At 41.3% G+C, this 22,892-nt stretch overlaps 1 protein-coding gene across 7 annotated transcripts; it reads right to left on the bottom strand.

Moving 5' to 3' along the window:
• Positions 1-620: 620 nt before the first annotated feature.
• ASRGL1 (asparaginase and isoaspartyl peptidase 1) lies at positions 621-22,687 on the bottom strand. 7 transcript variants are annotated; one of them, XM_015859128.2, is made up of 7 exons: positions 22,481-22,592; positions 21,326-21,558; positions 18,261-18,403; positions 13,494-13,648; positions 6,594-6,712; positions 4,627-4,737; positions 621-2,089 (listed from the first exon to the last, which is right to left on the bottom strand). In XM_015859128.2, the coding sequence occupies exons 2-7, from the start codon at positions 21,510-21,512 to the stop codon at positions 1,854-1,856; spliced, it is 951 nt and encodes a 316-aa protein (XP_015714614.1). In that variant the 5' UTR covers positions 21,513-21,558; positions 22,481-22,592; the 3' UTR covers positions 621-1,853. The 7 variants fall into 7 exon arrangements, with proteins under 7 accessions (XP_015714614.1, XP_015714619.1, XP_015714617.1 ...); XM_015859133.2 differs by lacking the exon at positions 22,481-22,592 and adding an exon at positions 21,964-21,987; XM_015859131.2 differs by lacking the exon at positions 22,481-22,592 and adding an exon at positions 21,833-21,904.
• Positions 22,688-22,892: the final 205 nt, after the last annotated feature.

Here is a 22,892-nt window from a genome sequence, read left to right as displayed (position 1 = left end):
TGAGAACAGCCAGGGCAAACTAACTACTGTAACCATTTGCTATTCTCACAGCCCTGAGATAGTGTCTGTACTACTCCTGTGACTGATGATAGCTTCTGGGCAGATGTGCACTTGTTCAAAGCAAACCTAAAACCAACAGCCCAGGTTAGCATACTGTCAAACCCTCACCAACAAACCACTCCATAGGTATATGAATTTATACCTGCTTCTATGCTGATAATCACTTGGGTTTTGTTCAACTTGGAGCCTGATTAGAACAGGCCTCCAGAGAACAGCTTGGCCCTGTAGGTTGGCATCTCACACATAAAAGCAGAAGCAAATTTTTACTGAGATGGCAATTTTCCTCTGAAGATGAGCAAATCTTAAATAATGCTGTTGTTTCACAAACAGTTAATGAGATTAAGCCATCTTCTACATTACCTCCTGAGGAACGAGTACTCCTTGGTTGTTTTGCACAATCTGTCTATGCTTGAGCCATCAATGTCCACATTCAGTCATCTGCAACATCTAATAAAACACAGATTAAAGTAGAAGGCGGGTCATACAGTCTTGGCAAGCTAGCTGTTCTGTATAAGCCAACTTAATAACACAGCTTATTGCAGTTAGGATACAGGTAGAAGTAGTTTTAAAATCTAATTTAAAGATTTTTGCCATGTTTATTTGGGTTGTCTTATAAGGAGAACATTCCACTGTATGATGGCATGCAATACATACATACTTGGACCCAAAGGAAACCCATAACATAGCATATGCTAAAATCCATTGAACTACAACACAGTATAACAAAAATAATACATTTAAATCTATTTAAGTCAGGAAACAGCATACAATATACATTATTGCCTGTGATGATGAATTAGTCTTAACTTTTTACTACCATTTGATGATTTTTCACTGACAGTAAGAACGCTGCTATCAAGGTATGACTGCTCAGGATACATTGGAGAGCTATGGCATTTTCAAAATTCAGTTTTTAGTTAGTAAAACTTTATCTCTTTAATCATCCTGAAAGCAGCATCTGAGAACAGGCAGGACAGGTGTCACGGGTTACCTACATCTACCTGTGCCCGTGACAGGGGCAGCCACCCCATAAGGCCCCGGCCTGAAAAGGAAGGGAAAAGGGGAATGGGAAAAGAGAACAGTGGCAGCAATCTAAAGAGGAAAACTTATTTTACTAAATATGATATCAGAATACGAGATAACACAATATGATACAATATGATTGAGGCTAATAAATCGAACAAAGCAGAGAGAGAGTCCCCGAAAACTGAGAGGCCTACTGTGAACTCTAGGCGACATGGCTGCAATGCTTCCCACTCTCCGAGAGTCTGAGAGAGAGAACTCCAGCCTGGGAGCGAGATTATGTATGTCCTCCTCCTGTGACTTATCTCTGGCCGCGAAGTCCTCTGGGATACATAGTTTTCTTCTGAGAGCTGAGGATTTGGGACGTTGTTATTCCACGGAACTAGAGTATGAACTTTTTAATGATCCATATTGCACATGATGTTATGATGTGGAATATTGACAGCAACATTACGAAACCATGACAACAAGTAGCCTTTCTATTCCTGAAATTTGGGCTGCCTTAAATGCAGGATTAAAGAATGCAAACAGAAACCTATGGCCCTCAAACTGTACAATCTTCTGGAAGATCTGATTGTCCAAAGGCACCAGTAAGCACTATACACATACCCGTGATCATGATGCCCAGGTTTCATTTCGGGTCTAAGTGTAGCGATGTCTGTGAATCAATCACTAAGTAGAAATCTCTCACGATAGACTAAATCAGTTGTTACTGTCCTCCAACAAAAAACTGAGGTCTTCATTCTACTATAGTCAATGGCTCTTTGTTCTCAGCATCCTTCACTTTGAGATGCAAGTGCTTCATCAACAGATTTTGTATGCCTCTCCCCAGCGTAAATCCCATAATGTAGTTCGTCATCCTTTACAGTAGCCCAGGACATCTGCTTGGTAGAAAACCTTGCTGCCCACTCTCCTGAACTGCTAACAACAATAACACCTCCCAAGCCTCCAACTCGAGTCTTCATGTATTCTAATGCGGTGTCAGCAGCCATTTCTGGTGACATTCCTGAAAAGAAGAACAAGATAACTTCACAATATCTGCCTTGAAATGAATTTTAAAATTCCCTTCAAGATTCACACCCTCCCCATGCCTTCTGCATTAGAGCCAGCCTAATCTAATTCTTCCTTCAACTAAACTGGCAAGAAACATCCAGTTTCTTCCAGTTTGCTTTATAGGAAGGCACTGGTCAGTTGCAAATAGCTGCTGCAGCACAATTCTGCTGCAAAGACTGGATTTGAACAGCTTCAGATTATACTCAGGTTTCAACATTTGATACAGACTAACTCAGCAACTCTATGTTCAAGACACAACATTTTTCAATGCTGTATTTTGAGGAGAAAATGGCAATCTGCAGGCTTTCTATCATAGGTATGCCATTAGCTATATTTATACTTTGGGAAAATATATTAAAACAACTAAAAATGTCAGTTGTCATCTGTGTTCAAAGTCCACGGCCATAACAGAGCCCAAAGCATATTATTTCACATCTCCAAAATGTATTGAAAACAGAAATAAGCATCATCCCTTCTTGAAGCTTCTTGAAGTATCAAGTAAGATGAAGACAGGGACTCCAGAAAGCACCAGCAAAGCAACTATATCTGTTCCTTACATTTAATTCATCGTAACAGATTTATCTGAATTCTTCAGTTCCTGTGCACTATCCTCACTCGCCTCTAATAGCTGCAGAGTATTTCTTCATTGCGAGTCTGAACACACAGACTATCAGTAATGTTATGCAGCTTATGATGCAGAAAAAAAAAAAATGACCTTCACGTCTTCTTTGCAAATTTCAAGTTAAAACCAAACAAAACCAGCAGAATCAGAATTATTCACAGCACTGGTGACTGACAGGACAGAGCACCACTCCATGTCATTATGGGTGACACTGTGACTATTCAGGTCAGAGGCACTGACTTCAAAGGGTCAGCATTTCACTGTTTGATTTTTCATCAAGACAACAGCTGCTGCCATAAAGCAGAGATTCCAATAGTTGTTAAGATGGACAAAGCAATTCCCTTTCAAAGTAGCAAATTTTGCAGAGAAGGTATGTGCTGTGTGAATTACTGAATAGCTAAACAGAATTACAGCCAAGAGCTCTATTGCTGTTTCTAAACATGCAACTTCAAATGACCATTCAAGACTCAAAAAGTTTTAAGAACGTGGGGGATTGTTTTCAGCATCTTCATGGGAATGTGGGGGGAAAAAAGGAAAGCTACTGTTGATGTATTTACCTGGCATCTGAGTTATATTTCTGGGCAGGATGAAGGTTGAACAGCATGAATAAGTGTAAATTGCTGTTGTTAAGCATGCACACATGTGGACTGATTGTTTTATTAGTACTTTTGTTTTAATCTGAGCCCCATTTGCCTGGTGTATCATGAGCCAGACATCTATTGCTGCAGAGGTCTTACAGTGGAGTGAACTTCCATTTAGAGAAGAAACTGGATTGCAGAGTTTAGACAGAACTGAGCTTGAAAGTTATTCACAAACTGAATGAATTATATGAACATAATATAAAGAGTAAGGGCAGACCATGACAGAGCTTTGGAAAATAATCTGTCATATTTTACACTGAGACTGTAACATGACCAAAGAGATTTGCAAAAAAGTGCATCCATTATATGCAAACAGCATAACAAAAAGCATCGCAAAAATGTTCTCAGCTGTTAAATGTCTTTCTACTTACCGCTTCTCTAACAGAAATGTAACTGGAAAATTTTCCAACTATTTCCAGTTCATCTGATCTCAAAATGATTTACACTGTACAGTCCCAGAGCTATGGCTAAAAATAATGGTGATGTCCATATTAATGGTTCTTCAATTGCATGCAATACAAGTATGCTGTCTGGCAATGTTTACTGGCTGTAACATAATGAAGGGTTTAAATGAGAGGCTAAATCGTGAAGGTAAAGCTTTAGAGGGTCATCCCACAGTCAGATGATATTACAGTCACATCAGACATACTGTGTCAGCTGTTTGCCACATACCCACCCAGTCAGTCCAGTAGATTTTCCAAAACAAAATGAAATTGTAAATCACAGTCAAAATGTCTTAAAGTATTTCTGTTGCTATAATCAGAGTTGTTAAAACAAACATCATCACAGCTTATCAGACAGGTGATATTTCTTGTTTGAGCTCTGATTCTTTTACCTCCACCTCTTTCCTATTGCTTCCTTAAAAGTTTTTTTTTTTTTTTTATCTTTATTAAAAAAAAAAAAAGTATTTTAAAATTGAATAGAATTTATAAAAGAAAACTTCAGTTAAACAGTACAAAGAGGACAATCATATACTTCAATATACATTCATCTAAAAATGGCTTTTTCATCAAGAAGCCCAAATATTTCTGTCCACTTAGATCAATGCTAACTTTATTAACTCCAGTACTTTGCTTTGTTTCTTCTGAAGAGGCGATCACTCCATATACACCTCAGTAGCAACTTTTCTGACGGCTGCTCTGAGGTAACAGTACATACGCTGCCATGAGTCATTAGGCAACATTTCCCATCCTCCCTATTTCAGCTTACAAAAAATCTGGAAGGTACCTTGCTCCATGTGATAGAGGATCAGTCGGGCTAAGACGACTTTCATAATGCTCTCTCCATGTCCAGTGGTTGAAGTGGCACCACAACAGTTATCAGCATAACCTCCACTTCCTTTTCAGAGGAAAAAAAAAAGCAGTATTTTGTGTAATACAATTTACAAGCTCTGCATTGTTTACAACACACCTTTCCTAAGGGCCCAGAAGTTGTGTGCACTTCTGAGAGCAAGGTGTCAGTAACTCGCATCTTTCCCATTTCTGCTTCAGTTTCAATGCTGACTATATGAGAGAAATCAACTGCCAAGTTACAAGAACTAGAAGACCAGTGACCTGGTTGTTGCACAAAAGCCAGGAAAGGGGGAAAATATTTTCTGAAACACTGTGGGACGGTGGATGATTGAGGATCATCAGGATCCAACAGGATGCAAAATGCCTTGTCACACAACATTACAGAGAGAGATGGAATGATGAAAGACCTTGTGAGGACATGATGAAGTGACCAAAATTTGTGGTGAATTTAACTGCAAGAGCAAAATTAGAGCAGAGATTTGAAAAGCCGGGGCTGTAGTGAATCATCATGAAGCACCCTAAAGAATGTCTCAAGTCCTCACCACAAGCAGACTATTTTTTTGTTTGAACTCCCACTCCTTTTTTTTCCCCCCTCATCCTCGTTTGACTGGGACATTCCACACCCTGCTCTACACCAAGCTGCAGCTTGCTCAACACCCATGTTTCTAGCATATCTTCTATGAAAAACATTTCCCAATTGCTGGGGGGTGCATACCACAGAGTTACGTGGATAAGCAAGGTTCTTGTGGTGACCTGGGGACCAAAAGTGGTGCAGGAGAGCCATGAAAGTTTCTTCCATTTCCTACTTTCCTGATCAGATCAGCCTCTTTCAACAGACTACGATTTATATGTGGAAAAATGCTGCCAAAATCGACCTGTCAACTTCCCTTTCAATAAACTCATATCTTTAATAGGACAACAACCAGTTCTGCAGACCTCCAGTAAGAACAGAAGTTGAAAGCAGGACGTTGAACAGTGCCAGTTTTCACTTCTTTCCCACAGACATATCCCATACTACGAATGCCACGAACGTGACCCACCAAAGAAAAGGGTATTTGCAGTCAGAAGGCAGCAGCAAGCAACGAGGCTGAAAATCATACTCACACCAGAGGGTGTCAGAACATCAGTAAATGAGGGTGTGAGAAAAGAAGTTAGCTCTGTAAAATAACCATGTACTGCCAACAGTGGTGCTACTTGAGTTTGGAACATGCTTTGCTGAAAATAATTATTTTCCAAACCCCAATTCAATAGTATAATCCTGAAGTAATCAAATGGCAAGTTTGTCCCACAAGAAAAATAAGACTAGGGAATGGTTTTCAAGTGTCTCTTTATACTCCGATAAGAGATATCTTAAAATATTTCCTTTATTCTACACCACATCTATCAGGCTCTGAGGCAGCCTCATCTGAGCTCTCTAACAACAGGAATTTACTCCAAGTTGCCAGTTGTTTGGTAATTCTGGCCCACTGATCTAACAAACAGTCATTACAATTACACCTACCTTAAGTACAAAGAAAACAGCATCTTAGTACAGAACTGACTATACTTTTTGTTTAGCTATTAGCATAGATGTACGTATTGATAGTTTTATTAGAATGATTAGAAAAGATACAGAAAAATAAATTAGTATTTAAAAAAGGACAGAAATTCAAATTCCCATTTTCCAAACAGAAGAGTGCAGAGTGATGATGACAGCACCACATCTGTACTTTTCATCCATATCTGCTAGCTCAGGTTTGTGTTGAGCAGCTTCAGTTTTCATACATTTGAATGCCAGACCTTGGTTTCAGATGTATCACTTTTTCTTTCATTCCAACAATAGAAAGGACAATGTGTTACAAACACTAAAATTTTTAGTGAGATACCTCCAAAAAACAAGAGGCAGGTCCCCACAGCCCATACCTATGCATGCTGTGTCACCAACACGGCCAACCAGTTTATTAGAGAGTCCTCCAGTGGATGTTGCACAAGCTACATTTCCTTCACTGTCTACAGCAACAGCACCAACTGTTCCCAGGTCTCTGCCAAGAAAAACAGTTCACAAAATTAGGTAGAATTAAAACATACCTGCCAAAGCACGCTGTATTTATCTCCTAGGTTGCTTTCAAAAAACTTGAAAAAGATTACTGCAAAAAATTACTGCTCATCAGAAAGCCATTTTTAATCATGCCTCTCATTACAAAAATAACAACCAATAAACAACAATTCTCACAACTTTTGTCTTCTGTGCAATTAAGCAGGTCTTGACTTTTCCTTTTTTAAACAGTCTGATCTCTCCCCATGGCTTATTTACTATCAGCAGACCTAGAGCAGTTTTTTTGGCTATGGCGCACCTAACTTACAACTTTCCTCTAGTGGCAGCTCAAAGACATAAGAATCATTTCCCACTTCTTAATGAGCAGTTAACATGAGCTATTTATGACAATGCACATAAACAAGTAAATACATAAAAGGAGAGCATTGTTAGAATGCACTGAATCATTTCCTTCCTGTTCCTCCTCCTTCCTTTTCCTTATTCCCCTAAATGCTTGAATGCCACAAAAATAAATAAATAAAAATAAATAAAGGTTATTTATGTGGCTTTCAATTAGTATTGTTCATAATGCGTCACTAATACATATTTGCCTCTCTGTACTTTGCAGCTAAGGAATCTTGAGGTTTTATTGCTTGGTCTGGAGAATGTTGAAACTGCAAACCAGCTTAAAAATCTTCATTCACTGAAGAAAAGACAAGTCTCAACTACTGCCCAATTTCTTCAGCAGTCGTATTTAATAGGCTGCTTAAAATATACATGTAAGTTCATACTGGTAGGAAGAAAAGGCTACTTAACTTATCATAACAGTTGCTGTATTGAGAAGTAAAAGTGTCCTGAGAAGCAACAGTTTGAGGGTCCATATATTCCGATCTTGGCAGTTCCCATAAGTACATAAAACAGTATTCGGTTAGGAAAGCTATATCTAGAAAATCTCAGTCCTTCAACAAAGGAAAATAATTTGTACCAACCCTTCAGAGAACTGCAAAACTACTTTTGGATGTTGTCTGAGCACTGGTGAGGGTCTCTGTGTAACCCAAAAAGTCAAAGCTAAGGTCATCTTGGTCGCAGCAGCTCCATGCACTGCTACAGGCTTGAGGCAGAATGACCAGAAGGCTGTCAAGGAAAAGGATCTGGGGATGCTGGCTGATGTTTGGCCGAGCATGAGCCAGCAGTTTGCCCATGTAGCCAAGAAGGCCAAAGACATCCTTGGTTTCTATCATAAACAGTGCAATCAGCAGGAGCAGGGAGGTGACTGTCCCTCTGCATTAAGCTCTGGTCAGACCACAGCTCAACTACTGTGTTCAGTTTTAAGCCCCTCACTACAAGAAAGACACTGAGGCCCTGGAGCATGTCCAAAGAAGGACACAAAGGCAACAAAGCTTTGAAGGGGCCTGGACCACAAGTCTTATGGGGAGCAGCTGGGGGAGCTGGAATTGTTCTGTGTGGAGAAGAGGAGGCTCAGGGGCAATCTTATAGTTCTCTACAACTACCTGAAAGGAGGTTGCGGTGAGGTGGAGGCCAGCCTGTTCTGCTGGGTAACTACTGACAGAACAAGAGTGGGTGGCCTCGGATTATGCCAGGTGAGGTTCAGGTCAAGTGTTAGGAGAGATTTCTTCTCTGAAAAGAATGGTTGGACACTGGAACAGGCTGCCCAGGCAAGTAGTGAAATTAATGTTTCTTGAGTTCTTCAAGAAATGCATAGCTGTGGTACGTAGGGACATAGTTTAGTGGGTAATATTGGTGGCAGGTAGACAGTTAAACTAGATGATCTCACAAGTCTTTCTCAACTTAATATTATGATCCTGTGATATCCAATCAATTTCTCACAGAACCAACTTCCATTTCCTTCCTGTTTATGTAAAATATCTTACTGTCAGCCCCTACACTTCATTCACAGCAATTCAAAGTTGACTGATGACTCAGAGGACTTACAGACTGCTCTGACATTTATGTGGAGACGAACCTAATCTCAAACTGGTATGCTGGTGCAGATGGGCTTCCCACCCATCCATCTGTCACAAATGATTTGCTCAAGAGCATATTAGTAAATTCAGCGCTCCCCTGCATAGACATACAGTGCCTTTCAACTAACTAAAGTTAGATCCTCCTGAGAAATTAAGGAACACATGTCTAGATCGACATTTCCCAAGGTATGTATTTAGAATCACAGAATTGTCCGAGCTGGACTAGACCCTTAAAGGTCATCCGGTCCAATTCCCCTACAAAGAACAGGGACACCTACAGCTACATCAGACTGCTCTGAACCCTGTCCAGCCTGACTTTGAATGTCAGGGACGTGGCACCCACCACCTCTCTGAGCAACCAGTTCCCATAAAAAACTTTTTCCTTATATCTAATCTAATACTCCCCTCTTTTAGTTTGAAACCATTTCCCCATGTCCTATCACAACAGATCCTGCTAAAGAGCCTGCCCCTTTCCTAGTGACAACCCCCCCACTTTGATACTGAAAGGCCACTCTCAGGTCTCCTTGGAGCCTTTTCTTCTCCAGACTGAAGTGCCATCTCTCAGTCTGTCCCCATAGAGGTGTGCCATCCCTTGGATCTGCTTTGTGGCCCTCCTCTGGATGTACGTGAGCAGACCCATGTCTGTCCTGTGCTGAGGACTCATGTCTGGATGCAGTAATCCAAATGAGGCCTCACCAGCACAGAACAGAGAGGCAGGATCACTTTCCTCAACCTGCTGCCAAAGTTTCTTCTGGTGCAGCTCAGCACACAGCTGGTTTTCTGGGCTGCCATGATAATAATACAAGTACAAAGATCACACACGCAGCAGGCACGGTACCACTACTTTGGTAGAAGAGCACAAATAGCAATAAATAACAAAGTGAGTGTGTCCAAAATGTCCTAGCTGTTGTGGAACAAACACAAACCAAGACTCTTAACTATTGCCCTTTTAAGCTTCTGATTACTTCAGTGCCATATTTTCTTTGTTCACCTTCAGAAAGCAGATATGTGACACCCCTTGCATAGTCCACTGACTCAGAAACACTAACAAGGCAGGCAAAACTGTCTAATAAGAAATATTATAGTCACAGGTCTAATATTAGCGTCAGTAGGAAGAAACTCCACAAGTACCTGTGGTACACTACAGTATGGCTGTCCAATGTTTTGTCTTGCCTAGGCTGCGTTGAGCAAACAGGAATTGCCTTAGGCCAAATATAAAGCATACAATAAATTTAATGAATTTAAATGACAAAGCTTATTTTTGTAAGGTATTTTTAAAAAAAAAACACATAAAAAACAGAGCAACAAAAACAAAACTAGTGGGATGTCTGACCTTGTTTTTGGAAAACTGATCCATCAGTCTGGTTTGATGGCAGTAGTTGCCTTTCTTACTGAATTATAAAGGTGTTTGTCAGACTTCTGATGAAATCTCACCCTTCCCATGCTTCAGCCTTGACTACAACTGTTTACAAATACATGTACTGCCAAAAAGCAATGACATGAGTAAGGCACGGCTGTGAAACAAGGGGTATTTTTCTCTGCTAAGTGAGATCTTTCCGGTAAGGAGATGTGACCAAATTTTTCTTCGAGCCGATGGTCTGATTATAACTCTATACATTCCATAAGAAAATTTGCAAGTGATATATTTACTCCAACGTAGCCATCTTCCTTCAGGAAAGTAAATGGACCATTTAGCATTGGTCATGACTCAGTTCTTTGAACTTCAGGAAATTCATAGCTTTGATGACAATTTACATGACACTATCTATTTTTAAATCTTCACACAGAATCACACCAAATGACCCAGGTTGGAAGGGACCTCAAGGATTATGAAGTTCCAACCCCCCTGCCTGGCAGGGCCACCAAACTTCCACAATTACTAGATCAGGCTGCCCAGGGCCTCATCCAACCTGGCCTTGAACACCTCCAAGGACGGGGCACATTATTTTCTTGCTGCCTAACACAGTGAAATTACATGAAACCTGATTTATCGTTGGTAATAGCATCATTTCCTATAAAATTTTCTCAGACCCTCCTTTTTACTAACCATCACCAGTGCACCATCAGTAGCTTTACCACATACGTTGATAAAGGTTAAATAAAATCCCTTTAATGATTTTTTTTTTCTTTTTTACTGCTTCACACAAATCAAGAGATTTTGGTGCCACTGAACAACACAACTAAGAAGCCAATTTGTCAGTGACATCGTATTAGTTATCAATACCTCTAATGAAAATGGCAAGTAGAGCCATAACTATAGCATCAGTACTTCCACCTATTCACCTATTGCCAAAGTATAAAATTTGAGATTAGTAGCTTTACGGTCTGAATCTCTTCTTTTTTATATACATTCCTGTTCATTCATTTCACTTGGCTGTATAGTCCAGTGACACAAAATATTTTGTTGAGACACTGAAACAGGTTTCCCAGAGAGGTTGTGGATGCTCCCTCCCAGGAAGCATTCAAGGCCAGGCTGGATGGGACGGGACTTCGAGCAAGCTGGTATAGAGGGAGGTGTCCCTGCCTATAGCAGGGGGTTGGAACTAAGTGATCTTAAAGGTCCCTTCCAACCCAAACCGTTCTCAGATTCTTCAGTACGTAATGAGTTTGGTAGCATGTTTCTGCATACAGTGTCTTCTCAAATTGCAGTATTTGAGAACTGAGACAATTTCCTAGCAAATCAAGCATAGCGCCATATTATATGCCAGCACTGCACAGTGCCCTCCCTGTGTCCCAGGGCCTGGTCAGACCACAGTGTGAACAGTGCTGGAATTGTCAGGGAGTCTTCAGGAACTATAGAAAGCATATAAGTCAGAATCTCTGCACTGAGAGACTGAAGATAAAACACCACACTTTATTGCTAGCAAAAGGGGTAAAAGATATCAGACTGCACATGCAACAGAATCATAATTTCTCAATGTAAACGAATGCAGGCTTCCAATCAGCAAAAGAGAAAGATCTCTCTTCTTCCAAGCTCTTTGCTTGGAACGCTCTAAAGGCTTCTAAAGCAGCTAATACTCTCTGAGAACCTGAGGACTAAAGATTAAGTACAAGCCAACCTTTATGTTCCCAGTATAAGCTGGTGTAAGGTTGCCTCCGACCAGTACTACTTCACCTCTGCCCATTTGCTTCAGGCAAGTTTCTGCATAATCACTAAGGACATAATGAGGAAAAAGAACATTCCACATACAACACAAGAACAAACAGGTTGGCACAAAGAGACCTCTTTTCAGCATTGTGAGCTTGTGCCTATGTTTATGGACAATGCTTGTCAGGAAAAGCACAGCGTGGCTAAGACAAGAAAAAGTCTCAAACTTGTCATAAATACACAAACCTTCAAGCATTAGGTACTCCAGAATGTGAAAAAGCTGAAATAGTTAACAGTGTTAGGCATCTTTAATAAGGACAAAAAAAAAGCCCTAAGTGGTTATAGAGAATGATCAGAGACTGAGATGCCACGCTTCCAGCTCCCTTCTTCAGGAGGCCAAGGGACGGTGGCAGCTACACCATTCTCAGAATTCCTGGCAATGTCTGTAACAGCACACAGTCCTTGCATACCACACAGATTAAAAAGAAACCTGAAACTTCTAGGGGAGACAAGATGAACTATGACTGATATCTCATGGTCAAGGAATAGCTTCATTTTGTTTACAAGACTGCATTTACACTTGTCTCAAGACTTTGTTTTTCCTTCTAGCAATTTAATGTGAATTACATACAGCTTATATACATTACTGCCTAATCACATTAATTTTAATTAACATGCCCACAGAAGCAGCTTCTTCCTTTTTTATGATCTACAAATTCTTCAGCTTCACTGAGCACTACTATTTCACACAGCAGACTAGCAGCAGTATGTAATACAGTATTTTCCTATGCAGCAACTGTTGCCATACAAACACCAATTCAAAACAATGTAGTAGTTATGCCTACCCCATGTGCATAAAAAGCATTTGACACCTCTCAATTTTTATTCCTTTCTCATCCACCTTGTCTTCCTCTCCATTCTGTTATGTGAAGCTTGCTTATTTTTCAGGTGACTTTCATTTTGCCAGTATGCAATATAGTCTGATAGCATCTCTTCTCACACCCACCACTACGTTGAACTTCACAGTATCATAGTACCATAGTCTCATGCGGGTTGGAAGGGACCTTAGAGATCATCGAGTCCAACCCCTGCGATTCAAGCCTCGTGTGTAGCAGAGCAGCACTTCTACCACTTGTGCCACAGGGGGGATTTGAACCTGGGTTCCAGTGTTGCAACGCGGCATTCCTACCACTGCGCCACCGGGGCACACAACTTCTTGGTCAATTTCTCCCCTGGCACAGCTTAAAACCATTCCCTCTAGTTCTATCACTGATTACACGAGAGAAGAGGCCAACCCCCAGCTCACTACAACCCCCCTTCAGGAAGTTACAGAGAGCTATAAGGTCTCCCCTGAGCCTCCTGTTCTCCAGGCTGAACAATCCCAGCTCCCTCAGCCGCTCCTTGTAAGCCCTGTGCTCCAGACCCCTCACCAGCTTTGTAGCCCTCCTCTGAACACGTTCCAGGGCCTCAATGTCTTTCTTGCAGTGAGGGTTTTACATTTTAGGATGTATTGTGAAGATTATGGCAAACTACAGATCGCTCAGAACTGAAATATTATCAAGGCTGACAACAAGCCTTCAAGCTTCAGGATTTTTTTTTTTCCTTTTAGTTTTTCAGGGGGTTTTTTTGGAAGGAGTGGTGGGGGGAGAAGGGTGAACTGATAGCACCAAGTAAACTACCTGTATTTAAAACAAAGATGTTATAAAAAAACCTACTTCTGGAACTCGACAGGATTAGAATCTGCCTCAAGATTCTTCTTCCATCTCTCCCGAGATCTCTCAGTTATGAGCTTCTCCCCTGGAATCTCAGGAACGCCCATAGCTTGAGCAAAGAGTTGTGCACCACGGTCAGTCAGCAGCATGTGCTTTGTCTGCAGAAGACAGGCAAAATAAATAAATTAATAAATAAATCCCTGACACTTCTTGTTTTTCCTTATACAAACTGCTCAGTATAGTCCCTATTTTTGGAAGCACAGACAAAACAACATTTGGAATTTTCTTTGTATTTTTAAACTTCCTGGTTTTATATGCCTATATCCAGAAATGTTTTTATGTGATACACTCAAGTGTTTCTTAACAACAGCTAAACCATTCTGTTTTTAATACTTTTTTTTTTTCCCTACAAGCTGCCATTCTCACAGACCCACAGTTTCATATTTAGGAACTGAATATCATTCTAATAGATTTGACAAAAATTGTTTGCTCTCTTCAAACAACATTTGCAGAATCTCTATATTTAGTCCTTGATTTAACAAAGCACTTGAAGCACATCTTAAGTCAACAACTTCGGTCAATTCCACACTTCCAAGTCTGCATGGCCTGCTTAATTCCTATTTTTGAGAAACTTGCCAGTTAAGTTTGTTTCATTCCTCATTATGTTTTAGCAGGATCTCCAGCATCTGATTTGATTTTTTTTAAGCCTGTGTCCAAAACAATGCATCAACTTGGATCACCACACAGCTGTTCATTGCTCAGCAGAGCCTAAGAAGGTTTCTCAGAAGCAAAGGCCTGACAATACCAGAGTCACAATAGAACACTGCTAAGTTCAGGCAAGCTCGTATATTCATGCAGCAACACAACACATGAGGACCAGATTGTGGTCCAAAAGCAAATCCAGGCGATGCTGCAGGCAGCAGGCCTGCAGGGCACCCAGTGGCTTCACTTCTCAGCCTGCAGTGAGGATTCCCAAATCTGGTACTTAATTCTGTGACACACTGCACTGAAACACTCCATAGTCAAAACAGTCTCAACGCTTCGGGCTTTGAGATGCTGCAGACTGTCAACTTTTGCTGATTTCTAAAGCAATGATATGCAATCATTACCACAAGGAATCCAAAGCACTGGATAGCATGAAGGATGCAAGCATAAACTCTTCCCAAACCACAAATCCCCCCTGGGGCGCAAGTGGTAGAAGTGCCGCTCTGCTACACAGGAGGCTCGAATCCCAGGGGTTGGACTCGATGATCTCTAAGGTTCCTTCCAACCCGCATGAGACTGTGAGACTCTGAATACTGAACTCTGCTTCAGCCTGCAGCATCTTCACACTAATCCTTTCAAATGTTTACACAAGCAGGAAATGTGACATCACATTAAAAATGTTCCTGAATGGTCATTCACCAGGTGGTGGCCCAAACATCAAGTATCTTTCATATTTAAGAAATTACTTCTTCAGCTGATGATGGCACCACTCAAGAAAACAAGAGGAACAGTTACAAGGAAGAGGTTTACTCCATATCTGAAAGAGTGGAGAACAGCCTTACCCAAGTGCTGTTACCTAGAATGGAAGACCCTGCCTATTTATAACAAAGCTGAAGTTTTCTCAACTTAGAAGGGAACTTCTCTGTGCAACACTGCCCCCCCTCTGCCACTGGATCTAAACCACCACTGCACATGATTCAAAAATTCCAATTACGCTTATAAAAAATTCCATTCACCTTTTCTTTTGACTTTACCTGGATAAGAAGTTAGCCTCCTCCATCTCTTGCTTTCTTAAAGAATGCAACCCATTGCTCTTCTAGTATTTTTTGTTTGTTTTAGAAAATAAGGTTTTATTACATAAAAAACAAAGCAATATCTTAAAAATTCCTTGAAGGAATACTCCATGTGCAGACTTAGATAACAAACCCACAGTGGCCACAAGTTGTATCAGATGAGGTTTAGACTGGACTTAAGAAGGAACCTTTTCTCTCAGAGAGTGGTCAGGCACTGGAATAGCCTGCCCAGGGAGGTGGTGGAGTCGCTATCACTGGCAGTGTTCAAGAAGCATCTGGATAGGGAGCTAGGAAACATGGTTTAGTGGTTTTCTGTAGGTATGGTAAAGGGAGGACAGTTGGACTAGATGATCTTGTAGGTCCTTTCCAACCTTGTTATTCTATAATTCTACCACCCTCATCAGTTGCACACAAGGAAGAAATATTTGTACACCGAGGAATAAGTTCTTATGAGAGCTTTTTGCAGTCCTTGCTGAAAATAAAGTGTCCTAGTGAGAATGTGATATATTTTGTCCACCAAAAGAACTAGTAGAACACTGCCAAGCAACTAAAAAGAACAGATGTTCCTGTCTCATTCTCCTTCTACAATTTCATGAATGTACTTGTTAACTTTCTTAAATGCCTCAATGGGGGTTGGACTCAATGATCTCTGGAGGTCCCTTCCAACACCTGTGATTCTGTGATTTTTCTGGGACACACTTAAAACAGAGTAATCCAAAACAAAATAAAACAGAAAAAACAATTTCCAGAGTTCTTAACAGCAAACAACAAATGTCAGCAAGTTTCTGTTTAGTTCATCTTAAGGGAAGCACGGGAAGAAAATGCCCAGCTTTCAGTTGCTGGCCTGAAATCCCACCTTTGCTTTGAGAAGTCTATGTCGTAGGTTAAATTTCCCTCTAATTTTAAGAGCTGGATGATATCAGGGAAAAAAAAAATAAAAATGTATACACAAACAGTTTATTGGTACCAGTGAATCAGTGCTGTAATGTTCACATGACATCCATCTAATGAAGTGCTGGAGCTGAGGGGGATTACACGCCCCATTAAGAAAAACAAGTCATTTCAATGCATCATTCCACTTTCGTTCACTACAAACAGGAATAATTTAATGGGAAGTTAACTGCTTTCTCAAGTATCTGTTTGATTAATTAGTTAATGTACTAAGCCTTCCATCTCTAGAGACTGACATGCTCAGTATTACAGTAAGACATGAACAGAAATCATTCCAATGCTTTCCTTTCTTCTGTACCATGAATTTGAGCAAATTTGAGCCCACTAAGAGAATAACATACAAGACAAATGTGCACAACAGCAGCCTAAGGAGCTACTCTGACCACCAGATGGAGCCCATATTGTTCCACAATAGGAATAACAGAATTATAAGTGTTGGAAAGGACCTCCAGAGATCATCGAGTCCAACCCCCCTGCCAAAGCAGGTTCCCTACACCACGTCGCACAGGAAGGCGTCCAGGTGGGTCTTGAATATCTCCAGAGAAGGAGACTCCACCACCTCCCTGGGCAGCCTGTTCCAGTGCTCCGTCACCCGCACTGTAATGAAGTTCTTGCGCACATTCGTGCAGAACTTCCCATGCTCCAATTTCTGGCCATTTCCCCTTGTCCTGTCCCCACACACTGCTGAGAAGAGTCTGGCCTCGCCACTCTGCCCCGCACACTTCATATTTATACACCTGGATCAGGTCCTCTCTCAGTCTTCTTTTCTCAAGGTTAAACAGACCCTGTTCACTTAGCCTTTCTTCATAGGGAAGATGCTTCAGGCCCTTCACCATCTTTGTGGCCCTCCGCTGGACTCTTTTCAAGAGATGTCTGTCTTTTTTGTACTGGAGAACCCAGAACTGAACACAATATTCCAGATGATGTAGTGAAAACTCAAGGTGATGGAATGGAAACGAACAAAAAATATAACAAAACCAACAAGCATGTGGTTAGCTGTTTGTTTTTTTTTTGGGAGGGGGGGGAACTTCACGTTTTAAAACTCGTTGAGGCAGTGATAGAAATAAGCATCCTGAAATCCTTAGGACCACAGGAAACACCAGTCTTATCGCCCAGAGCTCACTTAGTTCAGTGTATTTTTAATTGCTTACAGTAAAAGAAAACAGATAAAATACATTCTGAAAAGCATCCTGAAATAGCCTGGATTAGTGCCCCAAAATTCCTTCCTAAGATGAACAGAAGGGTAACATAGGCTGGTTTGTATTCCAGTTTGTAATATCTGCCAGAAAAACAGCAGCTCACCTCAGGATATATCAAGCAATTTATGTTAACATCTACATTTGAATGTTGTCATCTACACAGAATTTATTGCAGCTGGGCAAACAGAAATACGCTGTACTACGAAATGGAAGTACTTCTCATTTTGTGGCATTAGCGCCAAACCATTCTATGTGGCCTTATACAGTCAAATGTTTTATTTGCTACTAAATTTAGCTTCAGCATTTTTGAAGACCCGAAGCACCAGTCAATGACAGCAGACCTTACCGCAGACAAGAGACAGAGGGCTGATTTTTTGTTTTGTTTTTTGTTGGAGGTGGCTGGGATGCATTAGAAAGTTTTGTTGTCCAAAAAAATACTGTATTAACTTCATCCTAAATGAGGTTTTGTCATAAAGAAGGAGACATCCATCATCAGTGGTTTTTAACTGCCATTATAAGAACTGGTCCACAGAAAACACACACAACTGTTCACCCTCAAGTTATTAGCAGACATTCTACCCCTAGCCTTTCGACTATATAACAGAGCTCATTTCCTCAGAATGCTATCTTTTAATAATAAATAGCACTCAATAAAAACCCCAACCAACCCAAAGATGTTAAAATAAAAGCTCCTCGTGGTCACAATCATAGATTTTAAGCACTTCCTTCTATCTCTCATTCTTTCATAGTTCAAGGGAGTATTCACAAAGAGGTGTTTCAACACACCAGATGAAGTACTAAGAACAAAAAATGTTTCATATTCAAGTTCAGATTCAATGTACCTTTTCCATGACAAGTCGAGCGAGTTTTATTGGGTTTGCTATACGTTTAACTGCAGATACTGCTCCAGAGGCCAGATTTTTTCCATCCATGATAATGGCATCCATTTCTACTTCACCTTCTTCATTAAGAACAGAACCACAGCCTGAAGACCAAACAATAACAACAACATTAAAATTAAAAAGAGGAGGAGCAAGGGAAAAATAATTAAGTCATTAAGTTACAGGAGGCAACAAGACTCTGTATCTCCATCCAGTATTTCAAAACTCCATCAGACAGACATACATGCCCACACTCTACCCTAAGACTTTTTGCCCTCCACCAACCATATAAGCTATTTCTGAGCTCAGTGCCACATCACTCAGAATGGGATATTTCAATGCCATGCTGATCTGTGGAGAGCTTACGCATTCCTCCTTTCAGACATCTGTGCTAAAATCATTCTTCCAGAATTTCCCTTATTCCGATGTGAGGAATAGGTCCTCTTTTATTCCTTAGGTAAGCCTTATCACGTCCTTCTAATTTCCTTTGCAGGCTCTTCTCTCACCCATGTCCACAAAATTCCCTCTAGAACATGGTATATCTTTCTCAAACAGCAGTAATCAGAAAAATGACAGCCCCAATGGATGCTCTACCAGCCTCTTATATCACTCCATTAGAAACCTCCTATGTCTGGTGGAGATCTCTAAGGATTTCCTAAATGTTCCTCTGCAGAAAACTGTAGGACACAACTTGACTATTAAGCTCATTCCTCTCCATATTTATTGTTACCATTTAGCAATATCTGTGTTTTCTAGGAAAATATTAAAGCAAAACGTTTATTTTACTGAGATAAATACCACGAGTTTTAAAAAGCCACTCCAATCAAGGCCCTCTTCACATAGCTGTCAGCTCACTCTGAGAGCAGCTGTATCTAATGAGCACTAACACAGCTGTATGTATATATAAGTGATTAAGGACTTAGATCAGCATAGTCAGACATCAGCAAGGGCTCAAGGCTCAAGCCTAGTTCAAGCAAATTTTGCTAAAATTTTTTCATTTTATCTACTATAAACAACATATAAATATTATTAGAACAAGTTGAAGGAAACATTAGACAAAACACTAGTTTAATACATATTTCAATAAGGATATGCTGTCAGACCATGAGAAAGTCTGCCACAAACACGTACTGCATGTTGTATATTAAGAAAACGTAAAGTTAAACTGCCTAGCAGTCATTGGCCATGGCAGGGTCTAAGATCCCATCCTCAAATGGTGCAATCACTTTGAACTTTGAGCAGTGCGTGCTCCTTCAAGTGGTGTTACGCTGTGAGAGAGGCTGCAATCCTCACCCTGGGGAAAAAACAGTAATTTTGAACTACAGCCAAGTTTCCTTTCTGCAACTCTGGAAACAAGAAACATGTATAAAGCACAAGACTGTGGAAACATCTCCATATGAAGAGCTACATGGGTACTGTGAGATAAGAGAAACATGTTCTGTCACATATCAGTTCACTTCTTGTCATCTACTTCCCAAGCTCAGAATAGAAGTATTTGTGATAAGATTGTAAATAAAGGGTTAAAACAAGTTTGCATTAATACTGCCATTGTGATCCTACTTACTAAAATAAGTGCCCAAATGACACAGACTGCTGCTTAACATTTAAATAAATAAGCCTAAACAGGCTGCTCTAAAGCAAGCTTTAGCCAGAGAATCCCACTCAACTAAAATACATTTCCCATTTACATAATTTTGATTTACAGAACCATCAAACTAGCATATAAGAAACCAAGAAAGTATGGAACTGTTTACATGGAATGATTAAGAGATGTAAACAATCTCCTGGATTAAATTTATACTGAAGTTGCTTCCACATTGACATCAGACAACTAATGTTGGCTAGAAAACGATACTTCTCCAAAATTAGGATTTTTTTCCTGCAATATAGGAAGCTGATGGCTTTCAAACAGCAAATGTAACCTGTTTGGTCTGAGAGATGTTTAGAGATAGAACCCAGAATTACAGAAAAAACAGAAGGTCAAACAGTTACAGATTTACTGACCTGAGCAAAGAACAGTCCTAAAAGTAGACCAATGTAGATAGCAAGTGAAGAAATAGTTAATGAGCTAACCAGTTAACTAATAAGTTAACCAGCTTCATATTAATTATATGACTGCTTCAGGGTACACACCTCTTGTTTAATCCTCTAAAAATTAGGAAGTTCAACCCAAGTCAGCAATGGATCACTTAAAACTTTCATATGGGAAAAAGTCTTTTCGCTGTTCTCAATTGCAAGGTGAGAAAGAGAAAGTGAATCTCTGCACATTAAGCATCCACACAAGAAGCAGGTATGTTATCTGAGACACTGAACTTTGACAGGTCCTCCTTTCCATCACATGACATACCTTGCTGGAAATGGTGAAATATTTTCACTGAAACGCATCCAAACAGCAAACTTATAGGAGAAAAATATTGGGTTATTAACTGCTATTAAGATAAATTGACATTAATTGCTAGGAAATTCAGTTATAAACCTTCGCTGTATTAATTCATGACTCATATCATTAGTGCATGATTTGTATAATTTTATTTACGAAGGCACTAATTGCAAGCATTAAGTAAAAGAAAAACAAATACAGTATCCCCAAATCTTCCTTTAGCAAGAGGTAAAGAATTAAGGCTTAAACATTGCCACAAGCTGTATACAAGTGACTTAAGTATGAACACTAAGTGAACGTACACTTCATTAAGGAGTCCATATCTTAAAAACTAAAGATGCAGAATGGGGACAGGGAAGATTTACGTAACAGTAAGACTGGAGAACAAGAATGAATCAGTAAGTACAGAATGCTGAGAAATAACACAGACTAAACTTGTCTGCCTAAGTGTGCTCAGAAGAAACTGTGATGCATACCATGCTTTTTTATTACACCAATAAACAAATGACTTGTACTTTGTGACACCAACAGTTACTTCACTATGCATAATTCAAGACAAATGCAAGGCAGTGCTTTCACAATGATCAGAACCAAGTACTGAACATACACAGTAATTATACACACATTTAATTCTTTAAAAATTTACCTGCATTAAAATGAGGGTCATCTTCCATCGACCGAACCGCCTCCTCAACTGCATCTAAGGCGCTGCCTCCTTGTTTCAGGACACTGTAACCCCGCAGCGCAGCTCTGACAACACCAGCACGGCATCCCTCTTCTCGTTCTTTGAAGATCCGGCCAGCTCCACCGTGCACCACAATGACAGGCCTCATCCTGCCAAATTCCTCCAGCTGTGCCAACAGGTCGTTCTTCAGTAGCCTGTTTTGGAAAGAACAGTGTTTAGTATTTGTTCCCTTCCACATGGAGACAGCCCTGCAGATAAATTCGCAGATAAGCTGTTTGACTCCCATGAGTTCACCTTTCAAGAAGCTGAACACTCCCTCTAAGGAGCTCCAACAGCAAGTTCCCCCTGCACCAGGCACTGAGGAGCCTGAACAGCCCGAGGGCAGCTGACAGCAGGGCGTGGGGTGTGCTGACCTCAGCAGAGCTATGCCACCATCTCACTACAGAGCCTGTGTGCAGGTGGTATTACCTTACAGCTTACAGAGAAACAAGCATTCGAATCCCAGTCCTACAAACTGCTCGTTAGATGAGTAACCTCACTCTTTAAGGACACTCACAGGAGCACATATAAAGCCTGAGTCAGCAGCTTAACCGCATTACCTGGATTTCAAATCTCCAACCTCTTAAAGTAGTTGTACTTTGTTCATAAAAACAGAATCACAGAATGACCCGGGTTGGAAGGGACCTCAAGGATCATGTAGTTCCAACCCCTCTGCCTGGCAGGGCCACCAAACATACACCTAAAACAAGGCATCAAAACCTGGCAGTTAACCACTTTTATTGTCTCCTGTGAGCAAACCAGCACCGCTACACATCTCTGGATGTGGAGGAACCTCATTTCCCACTGACACCAGGCCAGCACAGGAGGAAGCTCATGGAGGTCAGCAGGTGCCGCACCAATGCAGCAGGCCCAGCCCGTGCTGCCCAGGGCAGAAACGTCTCGATTTTGACCTGGCTGCTGGAGGCCGCCTGAACTTTTATTCTGACGGACAGCTGAGCTTTTCCTTCCCCTGCGGTCAGGTTCCCGCTGCCCTGGAAGGAAGAACCCGGCACAGCCCTCTGCATCCGGCCTCCGCGTTCCGAGCTGCCGCCGACCTGCCGGCTGTCAGAGCCTCACCCGGCCCGCGGACGGAGGAGCCGGATCCCGCTGCGGCCTCCCGACCCCACAGCTGCCGAGTGCGGCACACGGCCCAACAACGCGATCGGCGATTCCCTTACCAGACATGGCGCTCTGGGGGATGCCCACAACTAAAATGGCCACGGCCCCGCCCGGCCCTGCCTCTGAGGGGCGGCACCGCGGCCCTTAGAGGAGGGTGTGCTAATAAAGCGTGTCAGCTGTCGCGCTGGGAAAGCCGACTTGGTCAGCTGGCAGCACTGTGTGTTACGGATGGTAGAAATAAGCGGTCCCTGCCTCAGCCCATGTGTGGAGTGCGGGGAGAAATGCCTGCCCCAAGGCATACGGCGGTGGCAGCCCCATAGCACGGTTCCTGCTCCGTGTCACGGCGCCCGGAGTGGAAGCGGGGCCGCTT

The sequence above is a fragment of the Coturnix japonica genome, chromosome 3 (genome assembly GCF_001577835.2).
Source record: "Coturnix japonica isolate 7356 chromosome 3, Coturnix japonica 2.1, whole genome shotgun sequence".
Lineage (NCBI taxonomy): Eukaryota > Metazoa > Chordata > Aves > Galliformes > Phasianidae > Coturnix > Coturnix japonica.
Note: the sequence above shows the minus strand (reverse complement) of the source record. Positions and strands in the feature narration are given on the sequence as shown.

What these genes read in the sequence shown, in the direction of transcription:
- ASRGL1 (XM_015859126.2), bottom strand. Translation starts at nt 21,512, where the DNA reads ATGAGGCCTGTCATTGTGGTGCACGGTGGAGCTGGCCGGATCTTCAAA. An exon ending in CTCGACTTGTCATGGAAAAG is followed by an intron (nt 13,649 to 18,260) that starts GTACATTGAATC and finishes TGTCTTCTGCAG; the next exon opens with ACAAAGCACATGCTGCTGAC. An exon ending in CCTCTATCACATGGAGCAAG is followed by an intron (nt 2,090 to 4,626) that starts GTACCTTCCAGA and finishes TCTTCTTTTCAG; the next exon opens with GAATGTCACCAGAAATGGCT.